General features: G+C 45.5%; 1 protein-coding gene across 1 annotated transcript in view; it reads right to left on the reverse strand.

Annotated features, from left to right (window-relative positions):
• Positions 1 to 17,216, reverse strand: part of PLB1 (phospholipase B1) — a 90,810-nt gene that overhangs the window by 36,083 nt on the left and 37,511 nt on the right. Inside the window, exons 21-32 of the mRNA XM_029071636.2 lie at positions 16,129 to 16,180; positions 14,583 to 14,663; positions 13,134 to 13,199; positions 11,437 to 11,537; positions 10,714 to 10,795; positions 9,649 to 9,753; positions 8,575 to 8,670; positions 7,809 to 7,880; positions 6,545 to 6,643; positions 5,931 to 5,991; positions 4,571 to 4,629; positions 2,035 to 2,108 (exon numbers count right to left, since the gene is read on the reverse strand). Of these exons, the coding sequence (XP_028927469.2) occupies positions 2,035 to 2,108; positions 4,571 to 4,629; positions 5,931 to 5,991; positions 6,545 to 6,643; positions 7,809 to 7,880; positions 8,575 to 8,670; positions 9,649 to 9,753; positions 10,714 to 10,795; positions 11,437 to 11,537; positions 13,134 to 13,199; positions 14,583 to 14,663; positions 16,129 to 16,180 (948 nt within the window). The remainder of the gene's footprint in view (positions 1 to 2,034; positions 2,109 to 4,570; positions 4,630 to 5,930; positions 5,992 to 6,544; positions 6,644 to 7,808; positions 7,881 to 8,574; positions 8,671 to 9,648; positions 9,754 to 10,713; positions 10,796 to 11,436; positions 11,538 to 13,133; positions 13,200 to 14,582; positions 14,664 to 16,128; positions 16,181 to 17,216) is intronic.

Raw genomic sequence — 17,216 nt, forward strand, 5'->3', positions numbered from 1 at the left:
GCCACGATGTAGCTTGTCTGCAACATTTGAGGGTCTGCTTCACTGTCTTCCCATTTGATTGCAAGTCCCTTGTGGGCAGGGATCATGTTTCCTATCTCCCATTTTTATTCTCCCAAGCACTTAGTACAATGCTCTGAACAAGTAGGCACTCAGTAAATGACTGATTGATGATTGTCCTTAACAGAGCCCTCCCTGCTTGTTAATGCTCCCTCAAAGTTCACTTTACAGTTGTTTGGGAATCTGCTATTTTTCCTTCTCCACACACGCTGCCCAGCAGAGCTCTGCTGCCATTAAGTTCTGTCTCTGTGTGAGAGAATGACTTTCATTCCAGGCTCTCTGCCTACTCCCTCTTGAAACATCAGGCACCGTCATCACACTTTCCCTGCCACTTCTTGATCTTGGACTTCAGGGTGGTGTCTTCAATACAGTTCTCTTCCTTCTAATTTTGTCATTCTGCTAAGGGTCCAAATCTGCCCAGCACTGCTGTCCCCCAGATGTGAACATCTCACCATTTGGTCCCTGTAACCACTAGGGCAAATTATCTATAGATCAATCTCATTTCCAAAGTCTTTCTGGGCAGCACAAGCATTGCATGCATCATTCCGCATTCCAGAACAATTACGTCGACAGTGTCTAGCAGTTGGCTAAAGGGAAGACCGAGTGGGGCGATCTCATCGGAGAAGATTTGTTTGGAGAGAAGTCGCTGCTGTTCACTCTCCTAGGTCTAAATCCAGAATAGCTGTCATGTTAAGGCAGGCTCTTGTAGATGTTTGATTGGGCCAGCTACTATTTCATCAGCCTGGTACTCCAACGATTGCTCTCTAATCTTCTGTGCGAATCCACTGATTCAGCTTTCTTTGCTTCTTTCCCACACAGTGACTTCATTCCATTACCCTCTCTCTACCTGTGAATGAGCACATCTTTGCCAGTGTGGACATGCTTTTTCTTTCAGGTTTTTCCCCCTTCAGTTCCTCTTCTCCCTTCATTCTGTCTTGCTTCCTTCAGTGTTTCTTGCAGGTGTGTTAGTGTTTCAGTGGAATTTTCGAATGACATAGACTGTGGCTGACTTGCCTGAAATTAGTCAGCTACAAGATGCCCAAACTACACCTTCCTGGATGTGGCTGAGGTGAAGCAACTTTGATTAAACCCACGAAACTGGCATGTGTAGTCTTGGCTGATATTAAGGGGCTTCTGATTGACCCCGAGAAAGTTCAGAATTCCTTTCTCATAAGCGTGGCTTTGAGGCAATGGTCATCCTGGCACGGTCACAATAGCACTGAGATGGCTCATGATGACACCTCTGTAACTTCTCCTGGCTTCCATCACCTGTCATGGTCACACTAAGAGTAAATGTTTCCACTTCTCTTTGAATAAAATATTATTTTTCATTCACTTTCCACAGATGGGGGAAAGAAAAGAGAAGCAAGGTAGGAACATCTATATTTCACAAAGTCTTTCATCGGCCCTTCACGACTTAGTGGTTTGCTATGATCCATATCAGGGTTCGGTTAGTTGGAGAGAATTTTAATTTATCCCTGAATTGCTTTTCTGGGGAAATAAGGATTTTTTGGGGGAGGCCAGGGAGAAACCCAAGAACAAATATTTCTCCCTATGGGTAATATCTATCTATATTTTAGCAGTGTGTGTGTGTGTGTGTGTGTGTGTGTGTGAAAGTATGCATTCACACATTAATGTATGAACATTTATGGATCCATGAAAAAACAGAGACATCCTGATATGTATTTTTGGACAGGGAAGGGTGCAGAAAAGAGTTCAGGGATTTGTTCCTTGTCTGAGGAGTTTCTTGTTGGATCTGCTAACCCAGGAGGCAGGACAGAACCCTGGTTGTGTGTCTCTGCACAACAGAAGAAAAGAGATATGATTATCAAAAATAAAACAAAAACCAAAAATTTTCTCACTCTCCAGGCAACTGGGACATTTTCAGAACTACCTATCCTCATGTGCGCTTAATAATCTCTCCCCGGCGCCTCCACCTTCCCAACTCCAGGAGGTGAGGGCAGAGGGTCATATTACCTGTATGATAGGCCTCTGTACTGGGTAGTTATATTCTCAAGGTCGCCTGCTTTGGAGCAAATTCCGGTGCCAGCCTTAAAGAGAAGCAAAACCCAGAAAGATAACCAGTGTACCAGTTGGTCTAGGGCAAGGTGGGGCATTTTTCAATGGACTGACCATCCCTATAGTGGATTTAGATTTCTCCCTCCTTTCCTCCCAGCCCTTGGCCAATCCCAGATATGATTTCTAAGGCCTCATACCTGAGCTTCCAGCCCCTTGGTCGATTTTTTTTTAACTTTAACTAAAGCGCTTAAAAAAACTCTTAGGAGAAATCCCTGGGGAATGAAACCTACCCAGTGCTTCCTATGGGACTTTCTCCTACCAGATGAGTATCACTTCTCACGCTTTGGATTACCGCAATTCCTCTTCTCCAGGGGATTTACTATGCATTCCCTCACTCACCTCAACCACACCCAAGAAGTAGGGAATCAATGCTCTCTGTCTTGTTGGAAAGGTGACCCAGAGAGGATAGTGGTTTAACTTAAGGTAATGAGACAAGTCAGTGGCAGAGCTGGTGAGAGAACCCACGAGTTTTGCTTACATATGAGGACCCTGTCCACCTCGGAAATGGACTGCCAGCCCAGGGAGATCAGCTCTAGTCCCACTGTGAAGTTGAAGCACTGAAGCATCACCTAGACGTTCCCCTTTCCAAAGCAAAGAAAGCTTGAGCCCAGCCCTATGAGTGTAAAAATGAAAACAGGGAGAGCCACATCGTGGGAGGGACTTTTGGTTGTTGTCTGTTGTCCCCGAGGGACTGCCCACCCAGTGAGCAGGAGAGTTAGGAAGGAAAAGAATCTCAACTTTTAGAAAGTTGGGAATGTTGTGGCAGTAGCTGGGTTGATTGGAGTGGTCAGACTGAGCCCCCGGGAGCCTGATCTGTCTTGTTGAATTCACCGGCAACTCTGTCCCTTCCTTGTTTGTGTTCTTTTATTGTTTTATCTTTCCTTAGGTGTCATTGCTAACTCACCTTCTTGCCTTATTCTTTGATTGTGAGCCACATGAGGGCAAAGGACTAATTAATTACTATTATTGTTAATAATAATAATGATAGTGGTATTTTTAAGTGTTTATTACCTGTCAAGTACTATTCTAAGCCCTGGGATAGGTACGTGATAATCAAGTTGGACACAGTCTTTATCCCACATGGGGCTCACATTACTCAGATAAGTCTGAGTAGGAGGGAAAACGCAAATTGAATCTTCCCTTTACACATGAGGAATCTGATGCACAGAGAAGTTAAGTGTCATGCCTAAGGTCACACAGCAGGCAAGTAGCAGAGCCAGCATTAGAATCCAGGTCCTCTGACTCCCAGGCTATGCTCTTTCCAGAAGCCCTAAGTATTTTTTCCCCAAAGTTTAGTGTAGTGTTTTGCATACAATAGGTGCTTAAAAGGATACAGGACCAAAAATGGGGGACAGGAAGTCTCAGTAGCCCAGCATCTCTGTCCCCGACACTGTGATAGCCTCTCGTGGCCTCATGAGGCTGGGAGTCAGGAGATTTAGATTCTAATTCCAGCTCTGCCTTGACTTACTGTGAGATCTTGGGCAAATAAATTAACCTCTCTGTGCCTCAGTTTCCTCATCTGTAAAATGGAGATGACATGTTCTCTCCCTTAGATTGCGAGCCCTGGGTGGGGCAGGCACTGTGTCTGATTAGACTTTCTCATACCTACCCCAGCAGAGTAGTAAATGCTTAATAAACACCACATAATTAACTAACATCTCCCCAAGACTGGTCAATGGGCAGCACTGACACCCAGCAGCTGTCACCACTCCCGTTCAGTACTAGTTCAGGACAGTCCGAGAAGCCATACAAAGATGTGGTGACGGGGCAGGAATAAGACAAGTGATCATCACCACCACATCACAAACTAGACAGAGGTCTGTCTGGGCTCCAGCCTGTAACCCCAGTTTCCGATCTGCTTCAGTCAGTTCTGGAGAGGCAGAATCCAAAATCTACTGCGTAAACCTGTAAGCTCATCTCTAGAATGTAAGCTCATTGTGAGCAGGGAATGTGTCTGTTGTTATGTTGTACTCTCCCAAGGACTTAGTACAATGCTCTGCATACTCCTAAGTGCTAAATAAATACAACTGAATGAATGAATGAATATTGCCCTAGAAGGTGTATAGCGGAAACGGGGGAGCCGCTAAGTCTGAGGTTCTTTATTTTCACTAGTGTTTAAGCCTGGTGGAAGTCAGTCAGTACCTCAGATTTTGTTTCTCTGCTATAAATAACATGAAGGCCCAAGTTCTCTGGGAGGAAACTGGTTTAAGGCTAGCTGGATAACCGGAAAAAGTTCCAGTACATCAACTACTTCAATCACAAAGTTGAATTCTAGTCCAACTACATCCTCCTTCTCCCAGGCTGTTTTGACTTTATATCAGGATGTCGATGAAGTTCTCTCTACCTGGCATCAGTACTGCTAAACCAGCCCCCTCCCCATATTTTCCTCTTCGGGCATCTGACCATCAGCCAGTTACCCATGAGTGAGCCTTACAGTCAGAGAGTCTCCGATGGCCGCAACGACTTTCACGTCTGCTGGTTTCAGGGTATGGACTGTGAAGGCAAACGGATTGCAGGTAAACCTGCTGAACTCAGAGCACAGCTCCCTCCCCCTCAGAGCCGTTCTGGACCACTGGCTTTGATGCTGTTATTGTGGTTGAATTGTTCTGTTGCTACTTTAACCCTTGGAATAATAATTCTTACAATTCCTCTAAAGAAAGGACAAGTTGATTTGCAGGAAAGCTGGTTTGCGTTCTTGTTTCAAATTCATTGACAATACACCAAACTTTCCCCATGATACCCTTGAGTGTCGGCCTGTTTGTTCACCTTTCTTCTCACCAGGGAATAGAGATCCCAGTTTGACTTGAAGACTGGTTGGGTTGGTCCTACCTAGTTCCAGATTTCCCTGAGGATTCAGGATATCTTACTGAATCCTGTTGCAATCTAGAAGATCCTGGGTACTCCCAAATCATCTTAGAAAGCAGCCAGGGTGTTCTGGATTCAGGAAGAATCGAACGTCTCCACCTCAGAGGAGTCCAGAATTCCTGCATATCCTGAAACTAAGCCATGGAGAAGCCTCACAAACAGGAGCCTGGCCAGGCTTGGGCAGGACCTCTTGGGATGGTCAGCCCAAGTGGTTATTCGGGCCCACCTGGCCGGGTTGCTTCTTGTAGGCTCTGGAATTGCCCCAGTTTCCGGGGTTATGAGCTGGGAGAACAAGGGCAGGGTGGAGGGAGGAGAACACAGTCTGGTAGCACTGATGGCTACTTGTGTTGCTCAGTGAAGTTACAAAATGGCCCTGTGCTTTTCTTTGCAGAAAATGTCCCTGCACCAATAATAGGATGGTTCAGGACCCCTCTAGGAGATAGCATGGGGTATTAGGACCTGTCTTCCTTACCCAATCTTATCGCCCGAATGGCTGCTGCACTAAATAGAGGGAGACTGAGGCCAAAAAGGGAAAATTTTTCAAACTCTTCCTTTCTTATCTCCCAGCATATTGTGCATCAACAGGGGTGGACATAGAGTGCCTTGGGGCCACTGTTTCTCTGAGTCTGTTAAGGTTGACACTCAGTGGACTGAGATTAAAAATAATGGGGCCAAATTGCCCTTGGCCTTAGAGATCCCTGAACGGTTGAACTTCCTCAGTTTAAGAATGAAAATGAACAGAGCCACCTGACTCTGGCTTATTTGTGCAGAGTAGAAGAATCTGGTTAGCAATATAAAGCATGTTGTGATTTAAAATGGGGTATAGCCTACTCATCATTTGTAGGGCACAGTTACAACAATAACTGGTTTGTAATTCCTTAGGATATACTTAAGAAAAATTTAGGCCTGTTTGTCGAAGGTTAAATTACCTGATTTGGGAAGAGAGGCAGATGGGGCTTTGTCCTCACACTGCAATTGGCTCCCATGACCCTTAAAGGCAAGAGAAGTTGCAATCAATGAAGTGGCAAGAAACAGGCTGGAATCACGAGAAGCAGCGTGGCCTAATGGGTAGACCATGGGCCTGGGAGTCAGAAGGATCTGGGTTCTAATCCCAACTCCACCACTTGTCTACTCTGTGACCTGGGGCAAGTCACTTCACTTCTCTGTGCCTCAGTTTCCTCATCTGTAAAATGGGGATTGAGATTGTGAGCACCAAATGGGACAGAGACTGTGTCCAACCTGATTTGCTTGTATGTTCCCCAGCACTTAGTACAGTGCTTGGGACACAATAAGCATTTAACAGATCCCAAAATAATTTATTATTATTATTATTATTGTTGTTGTTATTATCTCCACCCCACCATTCCCCAAGTTTGCCAACCAGTGAAAACCTGCTGGCTTTTCAAGGAGGATGGGAGGGATAATCCACTTTCTATCTTCCCCTGCACAAATTGTTCTCTTTTCCCCAACCCCTTCACATCTCTACAGTACAGTTCCTGGTATCTATGAGCTGCTATATCAGCTCTCAAAGTCAAAACAGTACCTGGTCTGCTGGTGTGCTGGTGGGAGGGGGAGGCGTTGAACTGAAGTGGTTTGGGTATGTGTAATTGCTATTACGGTAGGTGCTCAGGAAGGGCCGAGCCTAGAAGAGGAGCAAGGTTAGCGAAAGTTTATAGAAGGCTTAAGAGAGGGGTCTCCCTTCAGGGTCAGATTGATCAAACAATCAACAATCAGTAGTATTTATTGAGCACTTTCTGGGTGCCAGACACCAGACTAAGTACAATATAACCCAGTAGCGATAATCCATCCCTCACCCAGACCATCTAGAGACTGCAGTGGATGCTTAGTGCTACCTACTTAACCAGCCCTCTAAACTGTAAGCAGCTTGTGGGCAAGGAACGTGCCTACCAACTCTGTCATATTGGACTTTCCCAAGCTCTTAGTACAGTGCTCTCCACAAAATAAGGACTCAATAATACTAGATTGATTGACTCATCCACTGAACTGAAACACAGAGTACAGACAACTCCTCTTTACTTGTAAACTGGCAACACTGAATTGACCAGCATTATGTGAATGTTCCTCTTGTAAAACTATTATTCTCAGGAAATTTCACATCATTCAGCACCAAGGCAACCAACGACGGGCATGTGAATGACGGAGTTTATCATCAATGTCACAAAAATAATAGAACTTAATGAGAGCTTCAGATGATTCAAACTCACACACCACACAGCTCATTTTGTCATTTATAAAAATTAGGTCTTCGGAAGCAAACACCTGGGGAGGGGAGGGAGATGGGAGGGAAGAGATATGAACCCCAGAGGTGCCTTCTTATCAGTAGAATGACTGTGGAATGTGAGGTTAGCCCTGCTGTCACTCTCGGACCGACTCACGTCCACCAGGTGTAATTGGTTATCTGCAACAGTTCTGTCCATCAGGGACAAACATTTTTCAAGTTTTTTTCAGAGGAAATCAGAGGCAACCTTGTACACATCACCCAAACAGCCTCAGGAGCTGAAGGGTTTCAGGTCCCCAATTCTCCCTCCTGCATTCTCCCTTAGCTGCTGGCTTCTCCACCAACTCATTGAAGGATGCTTCTGGTAACATAGCAGTCTCATAATTGATGCCTCAGCTTCTTTGCAGCTTTCCACTCTTCTCCTAACAACAACCCTCAAGAGGGTGTGTGATCTGAAACCCCCAGAGAGCCTGCCTGAATCTTTGTGCTGAATCCCACATCTAGAAACTCCACCAAAGACACCGTGTAGAGAAGCAGATCTCTTGGAGAAAACCTTTTCATTCTGTACCTGAGTCGGGCATGTGATATTGATTAGCTTTTCAAAATTCTGTTCAGTCTTCTTCTTGCCAAGAGGTTCCAGCTAAATGAGGGAGAGGGAGAGAGGAAAGGAGAGAAAGGAGGAATGGTCAAAGAGAGAAAGGGACAAAAAGAGAGAGGAAAGACAGAGAGAAAGGTGGAACAGGAGACGTAAAGAAAATTGTTTTATTTGTTACTAGGGGTTTGTATTTTCTTCTTCTGCTGGGGCTGCAGGTAAAGTCCCTTAATTGTGAGGTATAGACCCACGGATCCTCAAAGGCTTTCCCAAATATCGGGAAAAACAACTCACCCACCAGATGGCCATGCTGTCTTGCCAATACACTGAGTCAGGCTTTTTCCTGGGGCCTTTTACCCATCCTGCCTTGCACCATGGGGTTTAGAAGGACACAAGCAGGGGTAGCATGAGGGCTCCGCAAAATAAAGAATGTCAGCTGTAGCTGAGGCAGTCACTGCAGCTGGGACTGTTGGACTCTGAAACTCTGCTCCTCTAGCCTACTACCATTTTGATGTTTTTATTTTGCCTTTGATATTATTTCAGCATTCTTACCGTTTCATCTCTCCTTACATGTCTGATACCAGTCCCCTCTCCCCGCTTCTATACTAAGATTGTGAGCCCCGCGAAGGCCAGAAACTGGGTCTAATTTTCCTGTGTATTCTTTCCCAGCACTTAGAACAGTGCTTTGCAGACAACAGGTGGTTAAATGTGATTATTACTATCGTGTGCACTATCATCTTACCATGTTGTTCCAGAGACCACTGGCTGCCCGACCATGAGCCTTCTTGTGGAAGTGAAAACAGTCAGGAGCGAAGAAAGAGCTGTCGGGCAAGCCCTCCTGGACACAGGGAGAAATGAAGGCTGAGTTTTAGAATCCTAAGACTGTTTAAAGAGTGAAAATACAAAACTAGCCTCTCACTTTCACAGTGACCTGACTGCATCAGGAATCTTCTTGCTGGGCAATGGAGAGACTGGGGACTATGAAGGGAAGTCAGGGTCAGGGAATGTGTCTGTATATTGTTATACTGTACTCTCCCAAGCATTTAATACAGTGCTCTGCATAAAGTAAGTGCTCAGTAAATATGATTGACTGACTGAATGACCATCTGAAGGGACACAGAAGAAGGTGTGGGGCAGATGGGTTTAGAGAAGCATCATGGTCCATTGGAAAGAGTCAGCCTGGGACTGACAGGATCATGACTTTAATCTAAGGTCTGCCGCTTGCCTACCCTGTGACCTTGGACAAGTCACTTAACTTCCCCATGCTTCAGTTTCCTCATATGTAAAATGGGGGTTAAAGATCTGTTATACTTTCCCCATAGACAGTGAGACCCTGTGAGACAGGGACTGTGTCGACCTGATTATCTTGTACCTACACCGAGTGCCTTCTACAGTGCATGGTACAGAGTAAACACTTAACAGCTACCACAGTTATTATTATTACTACTATTATTACATTGGCAAAGACCTGACACCCTCCATAGTCGCCATTGTGGAAAAGATGAAGGTAAAAAGGAACTGAGTGACAGATCCTTTGCTAAAAAACTAGACTGAAAACTCACTGTGGGCAGGGAATGTATCTAGCAACTCTGTTGGTACTGTACTCTCCCAAGTGCTTAGTACAGTGCTCTTAATACAGTACACGCTCAATAAATACCACTGATCGACTAATGACCCCATTATTCTGAAGATTTTAGGGTTCTGCTCCAGCCTGGCCTCCTGTACTACCCAGGAGTGGGAACCCCCATTTGACTGCTGAACAATGGTCTAACTCCAAGGAGGACATATGTGAAAATCCTGTGGTGTCTTTATTTACCGGTGTCATGGGCATAGAAACTTTCTCCAGAAATGGTTGGATGACCACCGTGAAGTCTTCCCTCGTGTCGTACTTTCCGCTGTCAATAAGTTGGTGTGTTCCCTCCTACGGGGGAAAGAGCCTGTGTCAGCCTGTTTTGCCTTGCTTCCTTGCACTTAACCCTCAGTTTGGTCTATGTTTCCTGATGAATTTTAGGAAAAGGAACCCGCAGGTATACTCGCCACAGCCTGTAACCGATGGAACCTAATAACTTACATCAGAGAAAAGTCCATGGTCTGATATTCAGAGGTGACTAAATAGCTAATGGATTATCTGCACACCTTGCTGCTCTCTCCTTAACCCTCAACCCAGTTGTCTTTGTTAGGGGCCTTTACCCCAGTCAATTCCCTGTTTGACTCCACTGCAGATTGAAGATGTGAAATTCCAATCAGTCTAGAGTCCTTCTTGTCAACAGCTCTGGTAATGGTGAAATCTAGTTTTTTGAACAATCTCTGGATTCCCATTATCTGTACCTCCACTGCCCTGGATAACAGAGTTGGCATTTCTTATTCCCAGGTGAAGAAGAGGAAATGGACCCTCAGAGAGGCCAAGCCATGATTCAGTACAATGGCCAGGATCAGAATTCTTAACCTATGTACCCTCCTAAGACACTCAGAGCTGAATGGCCTAGTGGAAAGACCCTGGGCATGGGAGTCAGAGGATCTGGGTTTCTAATCCCCACTCTACCACTTGCCTGCTATGTGACCTTGTACAAGTCACTGAACTTCTCAGTGCTTCAGTTTCCTCATCTGTAAAATGGGGATTCAATGCCTGTTCTCCTCCTACTAAGACTTTGAGCCCCATGTGGGACAGGGACTGTGTCTAACCTGATTATCTTATATCTACTCCCGCGCTTAGTAAAACCAGCTAACCAGTCAGGATATTTGGCTGCCAGTTCCCTCCGCCACCCCGCTGGGAGCCCAGGACAAACTTCCTCCTGTGTTTTATATGAGTCCCTGAAAAGAGCAGCAGAATTCCCAAGGAGTGATTGTTAAATCTCAATCTTTTCCTGCATTCCCACCTTACCTGATAACGTTTATTTAATAGGATGAGGGAGGCAATTTCTGTGGAATTGTCAGCAAACTTCACCACACAAGGGCACAGACTCCTGCATTCAAAGAGCAAACCCTGCCAGTCAAAACCATCACTGTGCATTTAGGCGCTGAGCCAGAGGTTGGGTTTCAGGCCCAAGCAACTTCCTAAGGAGAATTTTCTTCCCTGAGGTGAATTTCCTTCCTATTGGAGATTATTTAGAAAGCTGTAGTACCTCTGACCCTAATTAGCCGGCCCATAGCTGCAATGCCTAGATAGAGGGTGAGGAGGGAAAACAATCATCGGGCCCAAGATTGCTCATGGAAATTGAGGGAATTTATTCCACCTGACAGGCTGTCATTTTTGCCAAGCTTGAGAATGACTAACAAAGTGACAGGCACCCAGTGGACATTGACTTAATATGATCTGGAAATGAGACTGGCACTCGTCTGCTTGGTTTCTCCTTTGTTGACCAGCAGAGCTGTCCAGTTCTCCTTTTAATAAGCCTCAAATTTTCTTTTCCATTTATACCCAAGCTTCCCCAGTCCAGTCTCCTCAGCACCCGAGGATGAAAAACATTCCAGTCTGGATCTTTCAGGGCTCCTCTGGGCAAGGAACTAGAAATGTAACTGAGGCAATCACTGTGGTTTCTAACCAACCAGAGCAGATCTTCTTTCTGGATTTAGCTGCAGCCCCACCGAGACAGAGAAACCATACCTGAGCAGCAGCCGTGGACAGAAGACCTTCTTTTCCTGATACAGTTTCCTCAGGGAAACAATCTCAAGCACTGGGACTAGATTCACAAAGGCCCGAGGAACCTGCTCAGAGGAAAAATGAGAGCATAATATCAATAATAGTATTTGTTAAACGCGTACTATTTGTCAAACATTGTTCTAAGTGCTGGGGTAGATACAAGCTAATCAGGTTGGACACGGTCCCTGCCCCACAGGGGGCTCAAAGTCTTAATCCCCATTTTACAGATGAGGGAACTGAGGCACAGAGAAGTTAACTATCTTGCCCAAGGTCACACAGCAGACAAGTGGCAGAGCTGGGATTAGAACCCAGGTCCTTCTGACTCCCAGGCCCATTCTCTATCCACTAGGCCATGTTGCTTCAGGCTCATTAGAAAAACCACAGTTTTAGTGTTGAGGCATGAGACTCTAATCTCATTCATTCATTCATTCGTATTTATTGAGCACTTACTGTGTGCAGAGCACTGTATTCTGTGTTGGGGAGAGTACAATTCAACAACAAACAGTCACATTTCCTGCCCACAACAAGCTTACATTGAGAGCAGCAATCTTGTGTCTATTGTATTTTCCCATGCATTTAGTACACTCTCTGTTCACAGGGAATGCTCAATAAATACCAATGACTGAGGTTCTTAAATGGCTCTGTGTCTATTTGGGTCCATGATGGCAAGTAGCCCAGAGGGTGGCCATCAATTGGAATTTGGTACCCCCTGCAGGGCCTCAAAATATCACTCTTCCAGGGAGGGTTTAGGAGTTTTTCCTTCTAGACTGTAAATTACTTGTGGGCAGGGAACATGTCCACCAACTCTACTGCATTATACTCTCTCATGTGCTTAGTACAGTGCTCTGCTCACAGTAAACATTCAATAAATATGACTGATTGATCTCATGTCTATTACATTGATGACCTTTTGTAACCCAGGCCCTGGCTGAACTTGTTGCTAGGCAAGAATACCAGCTTTCCATTTTGACCATGGAGTCTTTGTGGGAGTGGAATTTCAAGACTTTGAAGAGTGAAAACCCCTTCTTTCCCAACCAGCCTCCAGTGGGAGCTCCCATTCAACCTACTAATCAATCAGTCAATTAAGACTCAGGGGAAGGGGCAATGCTGGGTTCCTGTCAAAGGTGACTCATGGGCTTGTCCTACCTCCTTGCTCTATACTAATCAATCAATGGCATTTATTGAGTGCTTATTGTGTGCAGAGTACTGTACAATAAAACAGTATAACAAAGTTTGTGGACATGCTCCCTGCCCACAAAAAACTTACAGTCTAGAGGGGAAGATAGATATTAATGTAGATAAATTAGGGATATGTACTTAAGAGCTGTGGGAAGAGAGAATAAAAGGGTGTAAATCCAAATGCAGTGAGGAGTGGGCATTCCCCCACAACAGAGTTCACCGGGTTCCTTTGGGGTGGGGCAGTAGCTATACCCTCAGGGTGTCTCTGCCCCTCTGAGTTTGGGGAGGACGACTCTCTCACAGCCTGGCTCAAACACGCCTGGTTTTGACTTCTTAGACAGCCTTCCACATGCTGCGGCCTGTCTGTGCTGGGCTCTAGTGGAGGGATAATTAGGGGAGACCAGTGACCACCAATGAGCTAAAGCCAAGCTTTCCCACCCCTCCTAAGCCATTGATTATGGGGGATGGAGGGAGGCCTTTACCTCTGCGTGAAGAATGTCCAATGCCTTCTCTATGTTTCTTGTAAAGTTACCAGGAGAATAGTGGACCTGTTGAGAAAGAAATTTCTCTTTTAGCTCTGTGATATTTAGTGAACTCCAGTGTGTACAGGACACGGGACCAGGTTATATGGGGGAATGAAGAGGAAGGAGATTTTCCTTGGTTCCTCTATTTTCCATTAACTAAGTCATGCAACCCGAACAGGGCCATGGGTCCGGAGTCTGAAAGACACTCTATCAGACCCAAAATAAATGCTGCTTTGGGAAGTAGGAATTTTAATAAAAATTGAAATTATGAGCTCCAGCCTGAACATGATATTCCTTCAAAATGTCATCATTCCCTGCTGACAGCAATATTCGTCACTGAGAGGAAAGCCTGCTGAAAATGTCTATGGACTGAAAGATTTCTTAAACCTATTTGCAAGGCTTTATTAACCATACATCTTGGTCATCCTAAATGGTCTGAGGAGAGAAGAGGGTATCACCTTTCATTCATTTATTCAGTCGTATTTATTGACCACCTACTGTATGCAGAGCACTGTACTAAGTGCTTGGGAATGTAAAATATAGCAATAAACAGACACATTCCCTGCCCACAATGAGCTTACAGTCTACAGGAGGGATTGCATCTCTGGCGAGCCTCCTGGGGCTGATAATTTAGGGATCTGGATGGGAACTGGGGCTGGGGCCATGGAAAGGGCCCTGGCTCTCAGCGTTGGAAGGAGAACCAACTGGTTGGCCCTGAAACCATTTGTGACTTTAGTGTTTCTGAGCCCTTGGGGAGGAAATGAAGATCTCATCCTAGAAAGGGGCAGCATTAAGGACAAAGGGATGAAAACGTGGGATACAGGAGCATTTGAAGGGAGAGGAATTGCCTGCTGTTTACCAAGAAATGTACTTTTCTCAAGTCAGTAAAACACTAGCCGTTTTTTAAAATAATTATAGTAACTGTGGTATTTGTTACGCCCAAGGTGTCAAGCACTACTAAGCTCTGTGGCAGATACAACACCACATAGTCAGACATAGTCCCAGGATAAAGGGGATGAGATAAGAGGTACTTCACCCCCACTTTACAGATGAGGTAACTGAAGCACAGAGAGGTTAAGTGACTTGCCCAAGGTTGCACAGCAGCCAAGTGGCAGAGCTGGGACTAGAACCCAGGTCTCTTAACTCTCCATCCTGTGCCCTTTACATGAGGCCATGCTGATTCTCTAAAGTATAACTCAAGGAGTTGTGATAAAGACAAATCAGATCAATCTTGAGAGCTATTATGATGGTCTTATTTTTATCTCTTCCCAGAGGTGACGTAGGTTGAGCTCTGTAGGTTTGCCCTAAGAACACTCAATTCTTCCAGCTCATGTGCTTAGAGCTGGAATTTGTTTCCCTAAGGATGGAGTTTGACCTGGGGATGTGCCCTGGAGGTTGAGTACTTACTGGGTCACTGCAGAAATCACAGAGATCATTCCCTCCTATAAAAATGGTTATTATCTTCCAATCTTCTTGGAAATTGAATTTCTGAAATGACATAACACCATCATAGTAAAGAAAACCCATTGCTCACGTTCCAATCCTTAGAGGGAAAGAAAATCAGCCGCGGACTGGCTCGAGAAGTGATGGGATAGTGCTCATTGTGAGGATTTCCAAAAATGACGAAGGTCAGGACAAACACCAACCTTCTGCTTTCCTGCCGCCTCCCCATCCTTAGGCCCCAAGGCCTGGCCATTGCTTTGGGCCCAGAGGTTTCGCATAAGTCCAGGAGAAGGGCCTGCCATGCCTCAGACATGTCCGCTGCGGAGTTCTGGTGAATTTCCCACGTACCCTCAGCCATGCTGTAACAAGCTCAACTGATTTCCATTCAGCACTAGCATTCCTGGGGCATAGTGAGGTCAGAGACTGTAGGGAAAACTGGCCAAGGAGTCTGGGGACTCCCAACCAGGCTATCCCATAAGAGTGGCTGCTAAAATGAAAGGGTGGAGAAAAGAACATTGATCTTAAAGAGAAGCTGTCCCCAAATTCCTTTAGTTTCAAGACTGTCTTGCTGGCTTTGGGTAAATATCCAATCTAGGGTTCTTTCTGAGAGAGACCAAAAGAGGAGGCTCTTGGAACATTGCTTCTTCTCACAGCCAAAAACTTACCGAGCACTAACAGTGTGATGGGGGCCGTGCAGGAGGCAGAGGTGGGAATGTGGAGGGGGTGAGCCCCTATCCACTGAGCTCCTGCTTTAAATTGAGGAAGGCACAAGAAATTCCACAAGCTCAACAACGAGCTACTCAAGCCCTAGGGGGCTTTGACTTCCACTAGGAAGTCTGCCTTCAGGTTTCTTTTTAATCAAAAAAAGCATTTGCATTGCCCACTCAGGGCCCTGCCCTCCTAGTCTTGGAGGATGGAGAAGAGATGGGATGGGGGAACCATGACTCAACTTTCTTAGAGAGTCACCTGACCCTCACTCCAACTGATCAAATAGTTTATTCCCAATTGCTTCCACTGTACCTCCCAGGTCCTACAAGCAGTGACCTGGTAAGGATTTCAGCTGTCTCTTTCATGGTCCCCATTTTTATGGGTATCCCCTCCCTTCTGGATACTTCTTTGGTGGGACAATCCAATCACAGTGGGAGTTGAGGAGAAGGTAAGGAGATAGGAACAATGAAGAAAAACGATGAGGGGGGCAGCAACAATAACATTTGATCTTGGGAATAACCAGGGAACACATGGTGAATCATAGAGGAATGCACAGAAAATATCACAATTTCATACAACTGAATGTCCCTTAGGGAAATGTTGGGGAAGACAGATAATCTATTGTGTGACATGAGGCTTGCATGCAGGGGAGCAGAGACTTAGGCTTCCTGTATTTGGGGATGGTTTCTACATGTCAACACATCCTTCCCTAAATATCTGTTTTTTCCTGTGCCACCATTATCAGGATTGATATCCCAGGCAGCCCCCTCCCACTAAAACCATTCATTGCCCCCAGACTCACAAAAGAATTCTTCATTAGGTCCACCAATCTCCGAGCTTGAGCGGGCAGGTCTCTGCAGTGGCACAGGAGAAGGAAAAATGTGAAAATAGGTACAATGAGGCTGAGGTCAAAGGCAGGAGAAGGGAAAGAGGAGATAACTGCATTTTGCAGGCAGGAGAAGGGTAGTGCTGGGGACGCTTACCGCAACCAGCATGCAAGCGTGAAACAAAGTATGTGCATAAATAGAACTAACCAACTTCTCCAGATCCCGAGTAACCTCTTCAATCTCCATGGACTTTGTTTTTGATTTGTCTGGCCCAAACCACCCAGGAGTTGAGATTTCAAATTACAATTGAATCAGGCCTCCTGGCCCATGTCACTCTTCTTTGAAGGCAGCAGCGCTTGGTGGGGGGAAGGAAGAATCCAAACTCTAAGATAGTCACTGTAGATATGAGGGACCCCAAGAGTCTGTCACATCCCAGAAAGGGGGCCTCAGGACTAGAAGGCTCTTTTGGGGAGTGCCTTGGGAGTTAGGGTGAGGGAGTAAGGAGTAGGGGAGTCGAGGTGGGAAAAGAGCAAAGATATGGACTATAATGAGGGAAAAATAATTACTGGATGAGGAGTGGGTATCCCTCAGGCAGGGAAAATCACTTACAATAAGATTTAGTCAAATACCAGGACTTTGGGGATTGCTCATTCGTTTGGGAAACACATTTATCTATATTAATGTGTCTCCCCCTCTAGACTGTAAGCTCTTGTGTCCAGGGAATGTGCCTACCAACTCAGTTATATTATCACATCGTACTCTCCCAAGCGCTTAGTGCAGTACTCTGCACACAGTAAGCACTCAACAAATACAACTGACTGATTCTCAGCCCAGGGAGGTTTACAACAGCTTTTTCACTGGCCAGATTTCTACTGAACCACATGGAAAATTCCATCTGGGGCAAAGCTTAGAACACCTTCCTGCTCAGAAGACACCAATTTACAGATTGATTAGGCAACCCAGACATCCACAGGCCTGCAGAGGGACATCAGACAGACAGAGAAACCTCTAGTCCTCCCCTGGGGAGGACTATTCATTAATTAATGCCAGAAACTCCCCATGC

The sequence above is a fragment of the Ornithorhynchus anatinus genome, chromosome 9 (genome assembly GCF_004115215.2).
Source record: "Ornithorhynchus anatinus isolate Pmale09 chromosome 9, mOrnAna1.pri.v4, whole genome shotgun sequence".
NCBI lineage: Eukaryota > Metazoa > Chordata > Mammalia > Monotremata > Ornithorhynchidae > Ornithorhynchus > Ornithorhynchus anatinus.